We start from the raw sequence: 17,880 nt of genomic DNA, 5'->3' as shown, positions 1-17,880 counted from the left end.
ACCGTCCAGGCGTCCCCAGCTGTGACCGTCCAGGAGTCCCCAGCTGTTACTTTTCGGGCGTCTGCAGTGTATCCTCACCGCTGGACCCTCCCACATCCCAAACCCAGAAGCAGCTCCAGCCAGCACAGCAGAAGGCCTCTCTCCCAGTGCCTGACCCTGGGGTCTGGCCCCTGGCTGGGGGCCCCACTGGACCAAGCCCCGGTGTCCTCCTCGGCCAGCAGGGAAGGTCGTCCTGAGCCACGCTACCTTCAGGGAACGCCCACCTCGTGCATGATGGCCACGTGCGTGATGACCGTCCAGACGAAGAACCATAGGACCCCAAGCCTCCAGGCTCTGAGCCCCAAAGGCGTCACTCACCTACCTCTCTGAGCCCTACCAGTCCCTAAAGACAGGGGGCTGTGACGAAAGCCCGCCTCTGTATGGGCGACACTCAGCCCCATGTGCACGGAACTGTCTGCCTCCCCACTTCCCAGCTCCACTGCAGAGCCGGAACTTCAACCCATGGTACTAACTTGGGGGAAAGACGCTAAAACCCAGGCCTCTGGCTCCCCGAGGGGCCAGGCAGGGGCGGCCCCTTCCCCCTTACCTCTGCCCAGGCCCCCCTACCTTAACCAGCCCTGGCCAGACAGGGCCAGGGAGGCCGCCTACCTGGCCTTCTGCGTCCGGTTCCCAGCCAAGGCGGGGAAGCTGGCGCTGGCGTTGGGGAAGGGGGCCTCGGAGGAGGTGTTGGCCAGCCTGTCGCTGCTCAGCTCCAGGTAGGACCCATTGAGCAGGTAAGCCCCGGCCCCCTCGCTTTCCTCGTAGTCCAGGTAGAGGCTCTCGGCCGGGGAGCCCCTCGGGGCTCCCTGGGAGAAGATGCTGTTGACGGTCTCATTGAGGGGGAGCTCCCTGGAGTCGGAGCCTGCGCCCAGCAGCTGATCGGAGATGGCGTTGGCCGAGAGCAGCTCCTGGGAGGCGAAACGGGTGTCGGCCTCTCGGTCGTCTGGGTCTCCCACCAGAGCGGTCCAGGTGGCGTTACCGTCTGCAGGGGAGACGAGTGCTCAACCTCCCGTGACTCCTCATGTGGGCCCTGGTGGTGGTGGTGGGGGGGGCACGGGTAGTACAGACCGGGGCGGGGGGGTGGGGCAGGGCTGCAGCAAAGACCCAATCCAGGAAGCACCCAGAGGCAGATTTCCACCCAGTGAGAGGACACAGATCGTCCTGCAAAGGCCCGCAAGCCGATCCAGACAAGCTCTCGTTGGGGAACCGGCCTGAGCTCAGCAGCGGCGTCAAATAGGGCCTCCCCAAATGCATGCCTGCCCCGCAGCCACAGAATGTGAGCTTCTGTGGAAATGAGGTCTCCACAGACTACACAGCTCCAGAGCAGATTGCTACAGGTTTAGAGTGGGTTCTAACTGCAATGCCCCTGTCCTTGGAAGAACACAGGGAGACACACAGACACAGAGGAGAAGCCGGCTGAAGAGAGTCTGTGCGTTTCTGTGGCTTTACGGCCCCAGCTTGCGGTCGGCTCAGCCCCAGGGGACTAACAGCCTCCAAAGTGTTTTCTACCTGAGGACTCCGAGGGTCTCGGAAACTTGCCCCCGAGTTAGCAAGTGCATTCTTCCCGAGCTTGATCCACCCTCCGCCCTCGGCAGGAGTGAAGGTCATGGCCAGCCCCCCGCAGCCCTCAGGAGCACAGCCCAGCTGCCAGCCTGGGGCTCAGGGACCCCAGTCCACCCCCCACGTCTCCCCCTGCACCTCCTGCCGCTCCCTGTGGAGAGCGCCCCGTGCAGGTCCCCTGCCTGCCCCAAGGCCCCCCCCGGCTCACCCTTAATTCACTCCTGGGCCCTCATTTCAGGGTCCCCCACGCCGAGGGCTCGAGGCCCTCCTTGTGCCCCTCAGCTGCCCGTCACTCCCTTCCAGAGCTCTCGCCACACCTTGCTGCATTGTCTGTCTCTCTCCACCAAGTGGTCAAGAGCACAGGCTATAGGGTCAGACCCTCTGGGATTTGCCCCCAGCAGATGGGGCCAGCGTGACTTGGGCAAGACCCCTCCCTAGGGCTCAGTTCCCCCTTCCGTCAAGTGGAGATAGCCTTACCCGCCTCGAAGAAGGTGTGTGGAGGGGACACACCTGCCCCGCAGCCCGCACGTGACCGGCGCCGCCGCCACCCTCTTCTGCGGGCTGCGGGCTCTGACGACCCTTCGCCCGAGGGCCCTCTCCCTGGGAGCACCCCCCGCCCCGCCCCTCCTCCTGGTTACCTCGGAAGCCCTTGCCCCTGGGGGGCCCCTCGCAGGCCCTGCCGCTGGCCTGCGCGCACACCTCGTTGGTCTCCTGGCCTCTGCTCAGACCCAGCTCGATCCCTGGGCCCCGGTGGCCAAACAGGCGGTTGTCCAGGCCCAGCCGCTCCGAGGAGGCCTGGCCGAAGAGGGAGGCGTTGTGCTGCAGGAAGCCCGCCAGCCCGGCCCCGTCCAGCTCCTGGCTCTCGGCGCTGTCGGAGGCGGGATCCGAGAAGCTGTAGTAGATGGGCTGGAGGCGGTGGGCGTGCGGCGGCTGCAGCAGCGTGTACTCGAAGGTGATGGAGGGGCTCTTGCCATTCTGATTCCACACCTGGGGGGGCAGGAGAAGAAGTGGGACCCTGGCCTCTCCCCACCCCAGCCCCTTCCCCACCAGCCTGGAGTGGCTGCTCAGGCCGCCGAGCACAAGCCCCTTGAGGACAGGAGACTCTGGTCCCAGAGCTGCGGGAGGGTTCCCTGCCACACACAGGCCCACAGCTGAGTCCTTCCCAGGGACTCCTCCTTGCCTGGAGGAAGCTGCCTCACCCGCCCAAGGCTACACTTAGCGCCACGGGCAGCCCGTGTCCAAAGACCTGTGAACACAGCCTGGGACCAGCGGACAAAGCCCAGACACAAGAAGTCAAGGGCGCTCAGGTAGCAGAGAATGTTTGAAAGATAATAAAGCCAGTGAAAACCCAGCCTGCGTTTTACCGTCACCACACGCTGGCGGTCTTAAGCAGTAAGACTGGACCGTCCCCACCACCTGTCCCACTGGCCGTGCAGGAAGGGCCAAGGCCCAGGCCCCTGAGGGCTCCCCAGCATCACAGCCGGTGGGGAAGGTGCTGAGGCTTCTGTTGAGACCACATCAGCAGCAGCGTCTCCCTGGCCTGTCCAGCTCCCGTCCCCACCCCACCCCCGAGGGCTCTCCTGGTCTCAGTCAGCGGGTGTCAGAAGCCCCAGAAGTGGGCCCTCAAATAGGAGTTCAGTGTGGGGTTCCCTGTCAGCAGGGGTGATTCCCTGGCGGTGCACAGACCCCTGAGATCGCCCCCACATGGCGGGCTGGGGAGGATACGAGAGGAATGAAATGTGCTTTGGGTGCCATGTCTCAAGTGTTGGGAGCTGGCTGGAGAAAAGATAAGGGTCTATGGAGAAAGACAGTGGAAGGCTAGGGTGACGTCACCACCTAACCTGCAACCTAAGGCCGAGCCAGAGGGCCTCCTCGGTGTCACACGGAGACGCGCACGTCCCCCGGCAGGACTAGAAAGTGTCCTGGAGGCCAGAGAACCAGGCGGGCTTCTCCACCTCACCAAGAGCCCAACCTGGGGAAGACCAGGAGCCTGGGGATCTCAGTGAATCTGCTTGAAAATCTTGAAATCTCAGATTCCCTGAATCTCGGGGCCTGGAAAGCGGTCATTCCACCCCTGTGACAGCCAGCCCCCGGCCCTCGCCGGAAGATGGCACAGAGGTCTCTGCCTTCAAAACCCCACCAGCCTCCCTCAGGGCCGTGCCCGCCTCCTCCCTGGACCACCCAGCTGGGGGCTCGTGCTCAGACCCCTTTTCACCTGCTCAGGGCAGCCATGGGGCTGCTCAGGGGAGAAGGGGCAACCTGTGATGGGCCTTTGGGACCAGCCGCGGTGGGCAGCAGAAGCTGAGGCTGCGTGAGGCCTTAGGAGGAGTCTCAGGAGGAGGAGTCTCCCAGGGGAGCCCTCGTTCAGGATGAGGGAGGAGCCACACTGGCAAGAAAACCCCAGGAGGAGGTGAGGCCAACACTGACGGAACGATCCACGCTGGGACCATCGTAGCAGACGGCAAAAGAGCGAGCGCCGGGCGACTATTTTCTGTAGGATCGCCTGGAGGACACGCCGTCCGCCGCAGTGAAAACAAGTGTGACGGCGAGGAGCCTCCGGTGCCACTCAGAGGGACACCGGAGGGCTGGTGTTGGGGGTCCTCGTGGGCCAGGGCTGGTGGCAAGAGGTGCTGTTACGTCTGCTCTCCAGGATAGTCACAACAAGGGGGCTCAAGCACCATGATGAGCCAGAAGGTTGACACCATAACCAGGGACACATCTGGATACAGCTGATAGAACAAAGAACGCCCTAGGGACAGATGCGTGGGCCCAGAAAGGCGCTTCTCCATCCATCCGACCAGAAGAAATCGAGGGTAGAAATGCACGAGGCAGAGGCAGCTGCCGCATGAAAGTACCCGTCCCTGCTCTATTTCCTGGGCCACTTTTTAGACCCAGAATCCACTGAAGGATGGAACAGCCAAGTCCCCAGGAAGAAGGCTCCCCCAGTTCTTCCCCACAAAAACTCGCAGCTATTTACGTGGTGAACTGCTCAGTGGAGAAACAGGTAGACACCGTGGAACCTGGATCCACGTGGTCCTCGTTGACCAGGGACCCAAAGCATCATTATTACCTCCCGTTACTGTGAGAACACGTGGGCGACAGGTAATGGCCCCAAGGTGACCCTGGTCTGATCCAGAGTCCGTCCGCTGTATCCAAGGCTCACTCAGCCCCCAGATGCATAATTGGGAGCAGGCAGAACTCTCATGTTGGCTCCCTGACCTAGGAGGGAGTAGCTATTCCATAGTTGGGAAGCCTGTGAACCTGAGTCCCAACCTCCTCCAAGAGGGTAAATCAGAAACCACATTGCATCCTTGGGGAAAACAGAGAGATCGGTGCTGCTCAAAGACCTCAAGGATGCGTGGGTGCTGACCCCATCATAGCCCCCATTTAATTCAACAGTTTGACCCCAACAGAAGCAAGACAGGGCCAGGAGGGTGACGGTGGACAGCCCAGCAATAGCCTCAACTGCAGCTTTGGGGCTGACATGGCACGTTTTCTAGAGCAGATTAATGTGCCCTCTAGCTGACCATGTGGCCCATCCGTCTGGCACATTCTCGTCTGCCCCTTCGGGAAGGAGGAGCAGAAGAGATCTGTTCCACGTGTTTGTGGCTCTGCCCCAGGGCCACCCTGACTCGCCCACTCTCTGTTACAACACAGGACGAAGGGGTCTGAACCATCCCACTCTGCATGACCTTGGTCCTCTAGACTAACAACATCACGCTTATCAGATGAGCTGGAAGGGGCGCTGGAGGCCTTGGGAAAACACAGGTACTCCAGATGCTCAGAGATTAACCCATGGGAAGACTGGCCCCAAGTCAGTGAAAATCTCCGGGTCCAGTCATCAAGGGCAGGAAAGGAGGACCTCTCCTTGAAAATAAAAGGAAAATGATCACTTTCTCATGCTCCCCCATCATGAAGAATTTTGGACGCAACATATTCCACGTGTGGGAGTACTGGTCCAATCCATACACTGAGGATCTGCTTTGAGTGGTCCTGAGGGGAAAGGGCTCTGCAGGAGGTCCAGGTGGTGGTACATACATCCTGCCGCCTGGGCCATAGTACCCAGCAGCCCTCACAGTAACGGAGGAGTCTGGTGGAGAAACAGACTGCAGAGTTCCTGCCAAGCTTAGCTGAGAAAATGGTAACGTAGACCCTAGCGTTCTAGAGAAAGGCCATACCACCTAAAATAAACAGATGTGCTTTGGGAAAAGCTCCTAGCAGGCTCCGAGGCCCTTTGACCATAGGCCATCAAGTGACCAGAGCTGGACAACATAACACGAGGCCCCTCAGCTCCGTTAAGTTCCGGGCTTGGGAGGGCCCAGCAGCAGTCCAGGGCTAGAGGGACAGAAAGCTGGTCAGCAGGTGACCCAGCTGCCATCATCCACGACTCTTGCGCCAGCACCCTCTCTTAGCTCACGGCTATGGCCGTGTAGGGGGCCCTTCTGATGAAGTCAGAGAGAAGGGCAATGGCCAAACTTGATGCAAAATCAGGTCAGCTTGGTCTGGGGGTGCAAGCTGAAAATGAGCTCTGCTCCGGAGTGACCCTGAAAAGTTGCTGTGAAAGAAAACCCTCCTAGCAAGCTTCAGGCAGTACATGTAAGGCTGTCACTCGATTTGTAAGGAAGGCAGGGTGGCCCTAGGTAAGAATAAATGCTGACTCATGGACAGTGCAATTGGCCTGGCTGGTTGGTCAGGCGCCTGGATGGCAAAGATTTTAAGATCGGGGAGGAGGTGGTCTGGAGAAGGCGCGCGTGGGTGGGTTCAGGGAAGAGGGTCTCTGGTTTATCTGTTAGTCCCCTCGGTGCAGCCCCCGCCCCGGGAGGGCCGAAAGCAACCAGGCCAGAGACAGAAGGGGTTTGCCGGCTGACACGGGCCAGCCTCCGGCATCGGCCAGGCAGGCGGGCTCCATTCCAGCATCTCCCTCGGTGTCCGCGAAGGCCGGCAGGCCTCCGAGAGCCTCAGAACTGCCTCTGAGCAGCCCCTGATCTCACTGACAGTTCTGCTACACTTCCAGAGCTAGGCACGAGGTGGCAGTGACCTGCATTTCCTGACAGGAGCCCTGGGGAGAGTCCTGGCAAGCTGGGCCTAAAGGCTGCACTCTCCTGCCCTCTGCTCAGGCCCCCGCCCCACCCCCAGGAACCGTGAGCATCCCGGGGCCAGCATCCGGGGATGGCCGTGACAAGCTCTGCCACGTTCTCGGCACTGAGGGTCCATGCAGTCGGGAGTAGGGAACTCCATGGGGGGCTCCAATCCCCAACTGTGGAGTGGAGTGGGGTCCTGCACCCCGCACCCCATCAGCCTTCTGCCCTCAGCTGCCCACACAGGTCCTGGGGGCTGCTGCTGTGCGCACCCCCCAGGGGAGCTAACCTAGAAGCGGCGGGGAGGGGAGGGAGGATCACACAGGTGAGAGGGTGAGCAAGCGAACAGGCCGATGAATTCATGAGTCACTGGGAGGCCAGTGGAGGAACTCAAATCTGAGGGCTGGGATGAGGGCGTGAATCAGCGAGTGACCGGGCAGCAAAGGAACCACCCCAGGTGCGTGGGGGCGGAGGCTCGGGAGTGCCCGCCTGCGGCGGCCCACGCACCATGACATTCAGGCCCTGGTTGGTGGGCCCCTGTGCCACGATGTACTCGATGCCCGTCTCGTACACGTCCATGGGCCGCCGGTACTTGACCACGGTGCCAGCGATGTTGAAGTTCTTGGGGCTGTCCACCTTGAAGTTGCCGTTGAAGAAGAAGTAGCCGGCTTCATCTGCAAGAGCTGAAAGGCCACAGCTGCCCAGTCACATGTGCCGGGGTCGGGGTAGGGGAGGGGGCTGAAGGGCCGGGAGGAGTGGGACCCCACGCTCGGGCTCTCTGGTTAGCCTGGCCCTGTGACCCTCCCCAAACCCTCAAAGCTGGGAACCTCCATGTGGTGTGGGAGTGGCAGGCTCCGTCTGCCACAGCATGTGGCCCTGGCTGGGGAGACGTGAGTCCTCATTCCTAACCAGCCTAAAATAAACAGGGGCTTGTCTAGATGACCCAAGGATGGCTGGCCCGCAGCCTGCTTGGTCCTGCCATTCTAGTGGCCTCGGAAGGGCCCGGGCTGCAGGGCGATGAGGAGCGTCAGGACCGAGCGGCCAGGTCTAGACATGCGCTAGACCACAGGAGTCACCCAGGTTGGGACCAGGCCACCCAGCCCGGCTCTGCTAAAGATTCCCCGTGAGCTTGGGGGACTCGCCACTCTCAGCTTCCCAAACCGACGGGGCCCAAGCTGAGAGACACTGCAGCCCTGTCCCAGCGTCCCCCGCAGGCCCTACCAGACCACCCCAAGCTGACCGGCCTGGTGCTCTTGCTGGGAGCGTGACACTCTGCCAGGCAGGGAGACCTGGCTGCCCCTTCTCCCGGGCAGGGCTCCCAGTCAGCCTCTCTCTGAGGCAGGGTGTGGTGGACACTTGGAACCGAGGACCTTGGAAGGACGTCTGCTCCCGGAACTGGAACCGCCCCCCCCCCAAACACCCCTGGCAACAGGCTGGAACATCTGCCCAGAGCCAGCGGCTGGCCCTCCCCAGGAGCCTCAGGGCTGGCAGGGGTGGGGGGCTCCACCTCGGGGACAGCATCTCTTCCAGAGGGTGTCCTTAGAGCCCGTTCCAGGAACTGGCCTGAAGGCAGGGAAGAGCTTAGCTTCCAAAGCTCCTGATGCAACGCGCACGGCGGAGCCCGGCAGTTAATTTATTATCAGACAGACACAGCGAGCAGCCTCCGCCTGCTGGAAGAGTACCCTCCGTGCAGCGCCGTCAAAAATAACGGGACAAGATCATGGGCCCAGCGAGGGGACCCAAGGGGCCCGGCTCGCGCATGGGGCTAGATCCCCGGCCCGCGTCCAAAACCCGCTTCCCGACAGTGATGACCTTCCTTCCTGCGGCTTCCCCGGCGCTCTGGGCCTCCCTCGGTATTTCCACGCGTCTGTTTCAAGAACGATGTCTTTGCAGCCAGCTCTGGGAACACGGTGTTTCCTGGCCTTGCCGCCCTCCCCCGCGGGCCACAGAGCAACCGGCCTGGCAGAGGCCAGGCTCCCGCTTGGGTCCGGGCTGGGGCCTGGGGCCTGCAGACCTGCCAGGTCAGCGGCTGGTGCTCAGGGGCCCAGATGCTGGGGCTGACGGCCTGTGCAGGGTTCAACCTGGGGACCTTTAGCAAACACCCTACCCCCATGCCAGCACCCCCCAGGAAGGGTGGCTGCACCCCGCCAGCCCTGGCCCCCAAGAAGATGCCTCGAGAGGCAGGGAGGTGCCTCAGGCTTCGGGGACAGCTGGCCTGCCTGGCAGAGGTCAGCTTCCAGTTGTCAATACCTGTCCTCCTTGGCCAGAAAGGGCTCCCCAGGGGTACAGACAAGGTGCATGGCCCCACCAACCTCCAGCCGCACAGGGAGCCCTCCCAGACATTGTCACCCAGGTGGGCCTCACTGCCTCGGCCACCACGCAACTTACTCCAGAATCCTCAAGTCAGAGACTCCAGCTGAATCTGGCTTCCCACCAGAATGGCCAGTGCCCAGAACATCAACTCTGGGCCCCAGATGGGAGCTTGCATCCCACCCCTGCTTCTTGTCACCCTTGGTTTTTGACTGGCTACCCACTTCCATCTTGCTCTGCCTCAACCTTCTCACCCCCGACTGTCAGTCCTCAGACCCTGGGGCAGGACGGGGGGTCAGAGAGGCCGCCTCCAGCACCTCCAGTTTTCTCCATGCCTGGACCCCGGGGCTGGGGCGCTCCCTACCTGAGTCACAGCCCCCTCTTGCCTCCCGATGGCCCCCTCACCCCCACCCCATGCACAGGCACTTACACCCAGGCAGAGTTGTGGCTTCCAGGACCACCCTCCCGGCAAGGTCAGGCGCTCCGCGTTCACCCACAGCCCGTACATCTCACCCCGTGTAAGTCCGCAGCCCCGCGAGCCGCCCGGGCCCCACATACACACCCAGCACATCCGCAGACTTCTTCCGCTCCACTATCTGGATGTCTCGGGCGCCAGCCGGGATGTGGGTCACCAGAGAGTAACCTGGGGAGGGGACAGTGGTGAGCGGCGCCTCTCGAGAGGAAAGGCAGCTCTGCACGGCGGTCACCACCCTGTTGCGCTCCTGGTAGGCGAGAGGCAGTGTCTCAGGGCAGCTCTTTCCCCACCCAAGAACTGCACCCAGGCCCCCAAGGGGCGAGTGCACGGCGCTGCGGGAACTCCCTGTGAGTCGGGAAAGCTGACTGGCCACCCCGGCACGGGCTGTGCGGTACCAGATTCCAAGACACTTTCCTATTGAGGGCGTGGGTGCCACTCCCGAGTACCTGCCCTGCTCCTCCCGAGGGACACCACAGGTCCCGGGGCTCATAGATTGGCCGGAGTCAAACGTCCTCGGTCCTGCTCTGCCGCTATCAGCAAGGTGGCCCTTGGCAAGCTGCTGGAGCCTCGGGCCTCCGTGTTCTCATCCACACACAGGGATGATGGCCCCCACGCTTGGTGATGGAGGAGATTCTGGGTAGCTCAGAGTCTGGCCCTGAGGACGCTCTCATTATTATTATTTTAAAAACCCACACTGTCATAACATCGCATTTATTTTACAGGCTTGCTACATCACAAATGTAGGTGAGGAAGTACATGGCCCCAGGTCGGGGCCTGTCATCAAAGGCCCCAGCAGGTGAGGAGGCAGCCACGGAGATTCCTGCAGAGCCCCCTACAAAGGGACCAAGGGTCTTGGGGGCAGGGTCTGAGGAAGGGACGGTGCTGCTGGAAGGTGGTAGAGGGTTCGCTGGGGAGAAGGAGGGGAGATTTTTAAAGTCTTAAGAATGAAAAGCCTTCCAGGAGAAGACGGTGAGAAGGTTCTAGAATCAGGTTTGCTGGGGCCGACCCTCAGGTCACCTGAGGAACGTGTGGGCCCACCTAGCAGATGAGACTCTTCTACAGGCTGCTCCCCTTTGCAGGCATCTGAAGACCCTGAGCTTGTCCTTCCAGCCAGCAGGGTGCCCCTAAATGCTTAACCTCCAGCTCTCTTGGTGGGAGGGCGGGTGCTGTGACCTGCAGTACTGGCTTATTTCCAGGGTGCAAACACTTCCTGTCACAGTGGCCAATTTCAAACTGCCAACCGGTGTCGCTGGGTACAGGGTTGGGAAAAGGGACACAGTCATCTGTCTGCTGCCCTAGTATTTCCAGCTGACAGACACAACAATAATCCTAGAGGTAAAATGATTGGGAAGTGAGGACCGTGCTTGTTGTTCAGTAGCTCGGTTGTGTCTGACTCTTTGCAACTCCATGGACTGCAGCACGCCAGGCTTCCCTGTCCTTCACCATCTCCTGGAGTTTGCTTAAATTCACGTCCACTGAGTGACACCATCCAACCATCTCATCCTCTGCTGTCGCCTTCTCCCCGACCCTCAATCTTTCCCAGCATCAGGGTCTTTTTCCAATGAGTTGGCTTTTTGCATCAGGAGGCCAACGTATTAGAGCTCCAGCTACAGCATCAGTCCTTCAGTGAATACTTAGGGTTGATTTTCTTTAGGATTAACTGTTTGACTTTGCTTAAATATCACTTATTTAAATGAAGGTTTGTGCACAGTTGCTTAGTTGTGTCTGACTCTTTGCGAACCCGTGGACTGTAGCCCACCAGGCTCCTCTGTCCATGGGATTCTCCGCAAGAGTACTGGAGGGGGTGGCCCATTGAAGGTTCACATATCAGTTCAGTCAGTTCAGTCGCTCAGTCATGTCCGACTCTTTGTGACCCCATGGACTGCAGCACACCAGGCCTCCCTGTCCATCACCAGCTCCCGGAGTTTACTCAGACTCATGTCCATCGAGTCAGTGAGGCCATCCAACCATCTCATCCTCTGTCGTCCCCTTCCCCTCCTGCCTTCAATCTTTCCCAGCATCAGAGTCTTTTCCAATGAGTCAGCTCTTTGCATGAGGTGGCCAAAGTATTGGAGTTTCAGCTTCATCATCAGTCCTTCCAATGAACACCCAGAACTGGTCTCCTTTAGGATGGACTGGTTGGATCTCCTTGCAGTCCAAGGGACTCTCAAGAGTCTTCTCCAACACCACAGTTCAAAAGCATCAATTCTTCGGTGCTCAGCTTTCTCTATAGTCCAGCTCTTACATCCATACATGACTACTGGAAAAACCATAGCCTTGACTAGACGGACCTTTGTTGGCAAAGTAATGTCTCTGCTTTTGAATATACTATCTAGGTTGGTCATAACTTTTCTTCCAGTGAGTAAGTGTCTTTTAATTTCATCGCTGCGGTCACCATCTGGAGCCCAAAAACTGAAGTCTGCCACTGTTTCCACTGTCTCCGCAGCTATTTGCCATGAAGTGATGGGACCAGATGCCATGATCTTAGTTTACGTATACTTATTTTTTAATTAGCAACCAGCTCACAAGCTTCTTCACCGTGGTTACCATGGTTACCATGCACACGTCTACCAGGGGACCACGTGGGTCAGTGCTTAGGACCTCAGACCCGGGATCAAGCTCTCTGGGTTCAGACCCAGCTCTGCCTCTTTTGGCTGTGTGACCTTAACCTAGTTTCTTAACCTCTCTGTTTCCACATCTGTAACAAGACGGCAGCTGTAGGCCCTGCCCAGAGGAGATGCTGTGAGGCGGGAGCAGGCTAAGCTTGCTGCGTGTGGCTCTGTGCACAGAAGGTAGAACTGGGTGGGACTGGTTCCGTGTCAGCCCCCAGGCCCCCACGCTGAGAGCTCCGTGCAGGCGTGGGCCCCCGTACCCTGTAGCTCCTGGTACGCAGGCGGTGCTCAGAAAGAGACGCACTGCCTGAACGCTACCTCAGCTGTGTTCACACCCCGGGACCTGGCAGAAGGTCCTGAAGGCAGGTGTGTGCAAGGAAGGCAGGAAGCGCACAATGTCTTTGCCCACACTCCTTCCCAAGTGAGCCCTGCAAATGAAGTTGCCTCTGCCCACTGTACCTGTCAAGCGTTATTCAGAACCCTGTCCAGCTGGGCCTCCACTAAGACACTCCTCCTTTTCTTACCCTGACCCTCCTCAGTCGGCGTGTTCATCCCTGGGTCCCACGTCCAGGCTCTAACACTAACTCCAAAATTATCCCTCTGCTCCGCCTCCAGGAGAGGCGCGGTTCCAACAGCCAAGTCCTCGGGAGCTCTCCAGGGTTGGTTCCATCCAGACATGCCTGGCCTCCATGGGAGACTTCAAGTAGGCAATTCCCATGCTGCGCCTCAGTTTCCCCAACTGCTAAATGGGTTTCGAGCTGCCCTGCCTCTCCCTGTCCAGCGGCTGTGATAACCCAGTGTAATCCCACTGCATTAATCGAGACCCAAGAATGCCTCCAATTTAACCCCGAGTATTATCAGCAACATCTCTCCAAAAGTGGCAAGTCCCAGCACACGCACAGATACCCTGTCGGCCCAGCCCCCAGAGGCGGAGGCTCCTCGGAGGCCACTGACAAGCCACGGCCCGGGAAAGAGAGGAGCCGGCTCTGTGCTGGGTAGGCTGGGGCCGGTGGGACCCAGCGTGTCCCTTCAGCCCTGGGGACCTGGGTCTGAGAGCTCAGGCCCCAGAATCCATGTGCCCAGGGCCCACCCTCAGGTCAGCAGTGAGGACTAACTGTGTGCCTCAGTTTCCCCCTGCTACAAGTGGGGCTAATACCTCCCTGTCAGCTGTGCTGAGTTGCAGGTGGTCCCCCAGCCCCATGCACACCAGGGCACCTGGGATCTAGGGGTGCGAACACAGAGCTGCTCTCAGTCCTACCCCCAAGGGGTCCTTCCAGAGCTGCTGGGCCAGCCCCACTGGGCCTGGGCAGAGGATCGAGGGGGCCAGGAGGGGAAGGACCCTGCGTGGTCACTCAGCAGCCGGAGGCAGGCTGCCCCAGGCCCTGGACCCCGGGCGCCCAAGGCTCTTACCCAGGTGGGTGTTCCCTTTGCGGTAGTTGCCCGTCACGTGGGTGCAGCTGCTCCCGTCGCCCTGGCAGACGCCGCACTTGTCCAACGTGTGGGTGGAGAAGAGCACCCCGTCACAGCCAATGGGCTGCAGAAAGGGAGGCGGAGAGGCTGCTGGGAGGGCGCCGAGGCGAGACCCCGGGGCCGCCACCGCCTGGGGGGACGGGGTGGGCGGCGGGTGCGAGGGGACCAGTGGGTGCTTGTGCTACAGTGTTGAACAACCTCACATTTTCCAGACACGCAGACCCCTCGTAGGTCGGCGAGCTTGCAGGACGTGCCGTCGCGGGCGGGCACCATGAGCTGCCGCTGGCCATCCACGGTGGTGCAGTGCAGGTCACACGGCTTGCTGGAGATGTGCACGTAGTCGTCTGCGGGGAGACGGGGCTCTCAGGGTGCTGCAGAGCCGGAGTCGGGGATGTCTCTCGCCCCCCCCGCCCGACGGAGACAGCCCTCTGTCCATGGCACAGATGGAGACACTGACACCTGGAGAGTGGAAGGGACTTTGCCCAGGGCCTCAGCGGTAGAAATGGGGACCGAGGTGCACGTGATCCGGCCCAGACAGGCTCTCAGAGACCAGCCTCTGCTGCACTGTGAGTAGTGGGCAGCGTCCCCTCTGCAGGAGCTCTGAGCCGACTTGGTGGCCCCGGGCTGCCAGTCCTGGGGACCCTGCACCTCCTCCCTGAGCAGGAGAAGCCAAGTCCTGTACAGTGTTGCCTGAACTACTGGGGACCTTCGACAAGAGCCTCCCCCGCCCCAGGCCTGCTTCCCCACCTGCCCACCCGCTGGACAAGGGCGCTCCCTCCCGTGGTCCCCGGGGGGTGGCCACAAGGGACGGGTCCTTGCGGAGCGGGCCCTGCTGCCTGGCCCAGGGCCGCGGTACCCGGATAGAGAGGCTTCCACTGGTGCGTGCGCCCGTTGTACACGCGGGAGTTGAAGGAGATGCACTGCTCCTCGCGGAAGCTCCTCCCGTCCGGCGGACACTCCTGGGAAGCAAGAGACGGGGAGGGAGGCTCCGGGAGGAGCTCGGCCCGACAAAGGCATTTTTGTCCAGGCTGAGCAGGAAGTGGCTGCAGCCGGCATAGCCGTGCCAGGGCCGAGGCCCGCAGGGTGGCCTCTCCTCGCTCTCAATCTGTCAGGCTCTCTGGGAGGAGGGCGGGGGCACCAGGCCTCCAGGCCTATGTGTGCTGGCCCTCCCGCTGCTGCAGGCTGGATCCCATCACCCCCGCCACCCTGGCCGTCTCCCCCACTGCCCATGGAGCTGAGGGGACACCAGCCTGCCCTGTGCTCGCCCTGCCTTCTGGAGAAAGGGGGCCCATCTGCGTGTCTGCAGCCACAGCCACAGCCACGGGGCCTGGGACATGGGCATTGACTGAATGGGCTTGACTTCGTGGAAGAGGAGTCCGAGGGGGCCAGAAGCCCAACTGGCCGAGTGTCCCTCCTGAACTCAAGTCTGGAGGGCAGCTGACCCGCAAGGCCGACCCAGAAGCCAGGCTGCTCACTTCCGCCAACCCCTGAACCCCCACACGTGCACACAGACACAAGGACACACACGGTCATCTCTCTGCCCCTCATCCTGCCCTGGGGGTGGGGTTCAGACTGGCTCGGGCCCCATCATTGTGAAATGCCTGGAGGCCAAGCCAGAGTGGTTGCCTCCAGCCAGCCCGGCCCGGCCACCTTGCTACAGAGAAGGCTCAGGGGCTGAGTGCGTGGGCACGGAGCGGGTACACGGGAGCTGCAGCCGGAACAGGGCCACCTGTGACATTAAGCCTCCCCGGGAACATGGTTCACCCTGGGTGCAGGGGGCGCAGGCGGCCAGAGGCCTCCAGCCCTAAGGTTACGTGAGAGCCCTGCCAGCAGAAGCGGACCCTCGCCGCTCAGGTGCCCGCAGCCCGCGGTGGGCACCAGGGGCTTGACTTGAGGCAGGGAGAGGGGTTCTGAGCCTAGGGCCCCCACCCCCACTTCTGTTCATTCGGATGCAGGGGGCAGGCCCAGGACAAAGTGTCCGGAGGGCTGGGGCCACTGGGAAGCCGCCTAGAGTCCCACCTGGGGTGGGTTGGGGGGGTGGCGGTGGTCCGGCCAGGTGGGCCTCACCTGCACTCTGCACAGCTGGTACCTCTTCGACGTGCCCGTGCAGGTCCGGTTCCCGGCACCCGTGACAGACGTCTTCCTGGAGGGAGGACCCCGGCTGTGAGCTCAGGTCAGAAGTGGCCGGCTGCCGTCCTGACCCTGCTCCCAGCCCTCCTCTGGACAGCGCACCCCAGCCCGAGCCTCCGCGGGCTCCTCTGACCAAGGCCTCCTTCTGCCCAACTCCATCCCTGCTGCTCCAGCAGAGCTTGCTCCTGTCACAGGCACCCCCATAGTTTCAGGGTGCTTCTCAGCCTCTTCCTGGGGGAGGGGCGAGGTCCCGTTCATGTCTGAGTCCTCAGTACACAGTGCAAAGTCTTAGGCCACAGAATTAGTGATGGCAGAACAGCGTTCACCACGGGCCCAGCCCTCTGCGCACACGCACGCACACACACACGCACATGCACACACACGCGCGCACACGCGCGCACGCGCACAAACACACAGGCACGCGCGCGCACACGCGCACACACAGTCTCGCCTCCTCAGAAACGTCAGGTGGGCTCAAGCATAATCTCCGTTCCACAAAGAGGAAACTGATACTCAGAGAGGTTAAGTGACTTCCCCAAGGTCACACAGCTAGGAAGTTGCAGAGGCAACATGTGAACGCAGGTCTGGCCAGCAGTAACCACTGCACCGTAGGCTTACCCCATGTTTACTCAACTTGGGTCTTCAGGAGAGAGAAGGCCAAGGCGGACCTGACCACTCCTTGAAAGAGCCCTAGGCAGGGTCTTCTTTTCCCAGTGCCCCAGAGAGGGATGAACCGCAGGACACTCTTGCCTGGGACCCGACAGAAGCCGCGTCCCCAAGGGAGGCCAATGAAAAGACTGACTGGCTCAGCTGGCCTGTGCAGCCTCAACCTGAAGGCTGCGTTCAGCCCGAGCTCCCCACCCAGCAGCTGCTGCCCACCTCCCCGCCCCCCCTGCAGTCCGGCGGCCAGCCCCGCGGGCCCCGCTCTCACACCAGCACCTCTGCTGTAGGCAGTGCCGCTCCTGGGACGTCACCCCGGCCCCGCAGCTGCGGGAACACGCCGTCCATTTGGTCCACTCTCCCCACCAGTAGGCGGTGGCATCGGGGCCCACCTCCAGGCTGTTGGACGTTGGGCTGTTGTCCTGGGTGAGAGGCCCCACGACGGTTAAAAGGAGGCTGGAGCACCTGGCCAGACGGGCCCGCCGACCCCGTGCCCTGGACGGGAGGACACAGCCCCCTGGGTGGGTTGCTCGAAGCCCCGGCTCAGACCTCCAGGGGGGTCTCCGAGGGACCTCCCAGAGAGCTGAGTGCCTCAGGTGCTGCCTGATCTTGAGATCTGGAACCTTCTGGGGGCTTGGTGGGATCGTAACGCCAAACCTAACCATCCTCTTTTGCTCCCAAGTGGCCTGCAGGAAGGTGCCGGCCAGCCTGGGTTCTGCAGGACCCAAACCCACCTGTCCACACGCTACACCTCGGGTCTTTGTGCTGAAGGGGAGCACCCAGTCCCTGCAGCCCCCAGCCTGCCAAACCAGCAAGGATGCTGGAGTGGCCAGAGCCCCCCACCCACCCACCCAGGGGCTGGCCTGACCGGCGTGTAAGGCCTGTTCCTGGGAGTGGAGGGTGCCCTGGGCCCCTGCCCCGCATCTTGCCACGTGGCTCTCAGTGTCAGCCCATCTAGGTGAGGGCCTGTGCTCCCCACTCACCGTGGTCCCTGTGGACGACGCACTCCCAGTCACTAGGGCCACAGCCAACAGGGGCCAGGCCCATCGTGAAGGCTGCCATCTGCCCTCCATCCTAGGAAGCAAGGCCACAGTCACTGCCAGGCCAGGCCCAGCTCTCCTTGCAGGCGGCCAAAGTCTGCTTTGGTGAAAAACCCCCTGGGGCCCACCCAGTGGGGCCTGAGATTATCTGGGATCTGTTGGTAGTGGCTGCCTGCCAGCCCTGTTGGGTGGGCTCCGTGAGTGATTGGAGATGCCTGCCACGGGCTTGAGACCCTAGGATGGTGGTGTGCGTGCTAAGCCCGGTCCACCGGATCTGAGGGCGTGTGGGGACATGGGCCAAGCTTTGCCTCGGAATACCTGAGCTCCTTGGAGGATGTCTGGGGAGAAACTCAGGGGCACAAATAGGCCCAGGCTTCACCCCCTGGATGAAGGAGCTAAGGATCAGTCTATTACTTCGGCCGCTGGACCTGGCCCAAGCAAGAGCACCCTGGGATTTTTGTCTGCTCAGCGCTTGCTGACCTACACGGGAGAATGATCCTTCCCAC

The 17,880-nt window shown here is 61.5% G+C and overlaps 1 protein-coding gene across 1 annotated transcript in view; it reads right to left on the bottom strand.

Annotated features, from left to right (window-relative positions):
• Window positions 1-17,407, bottom strand: part of ADAMTSL2 (ADAMTS like 2) — a 31,878-nt gene extending 14,471 nt beyond the window's left edge. The window contains exons 1-10 of the mRNA XM_040225560.1: window positions 17,318-17,407; window positions 16,614-16,756; window positions 15,612-15,687; window positions 14,401-14,503; window positions 13,743-13,888; window positions 13,485-13,608; window positions 9,550-9,630; window positions 7,185-7,360; window positions 2,238-2,586; window positions 649-1,021 (exon numbers count right to left, since the gene is read on the bottom strand). Coding sequence (XP_040081494.1) covers window positions 649-1,021; window positions 2,238-2,586; window positions 7,185-7,360; window positions 9,550-9,630; window positions 13,485-13,608; window positions 13,743-13,888; window positions 14,401-14,503; window positions 15,612-15,687; window positions 16,614-16,756; window positions 17,318-17,407 — 1,661 coding nt within the window. The remainder of the gene's footprint in view (window positions 1-648; window positions 1,022-2,237; window positions 2,587-7,184; window positions 7,361-9,549; window positions 9,631-13,484; window positions 13,609-13,742; window positions 13,889-14,400; window positions 14,504-15,611; window positions 15,688-16,613; window positions 16,757-17,317) is intronic.
• Between the last annotated feature and the right edge of the window lie 473 nt (window positions 17,408-17,880).

Source organism: Oryx dammah, unplaced genomic scaffold, assembly GCF_014754425.2.
Source record: "Oryx dammah isolate SB20612 unplaced genomic scaffold, SCBI_Odam_1.1 HiC_scaffold_25, whole genome shotgun sequence".
Classification (NCBI taxonomy): Eukaryota; Metazoa; Chordata; class Mammalia; order Artiodactyla; family Bovidae; genus Oryx; species Oryx dammah.
Note: the sequence above shows the minus strand (reverse complement) of the source record. Positions and strands in the feature narration are given on the sequence as shown.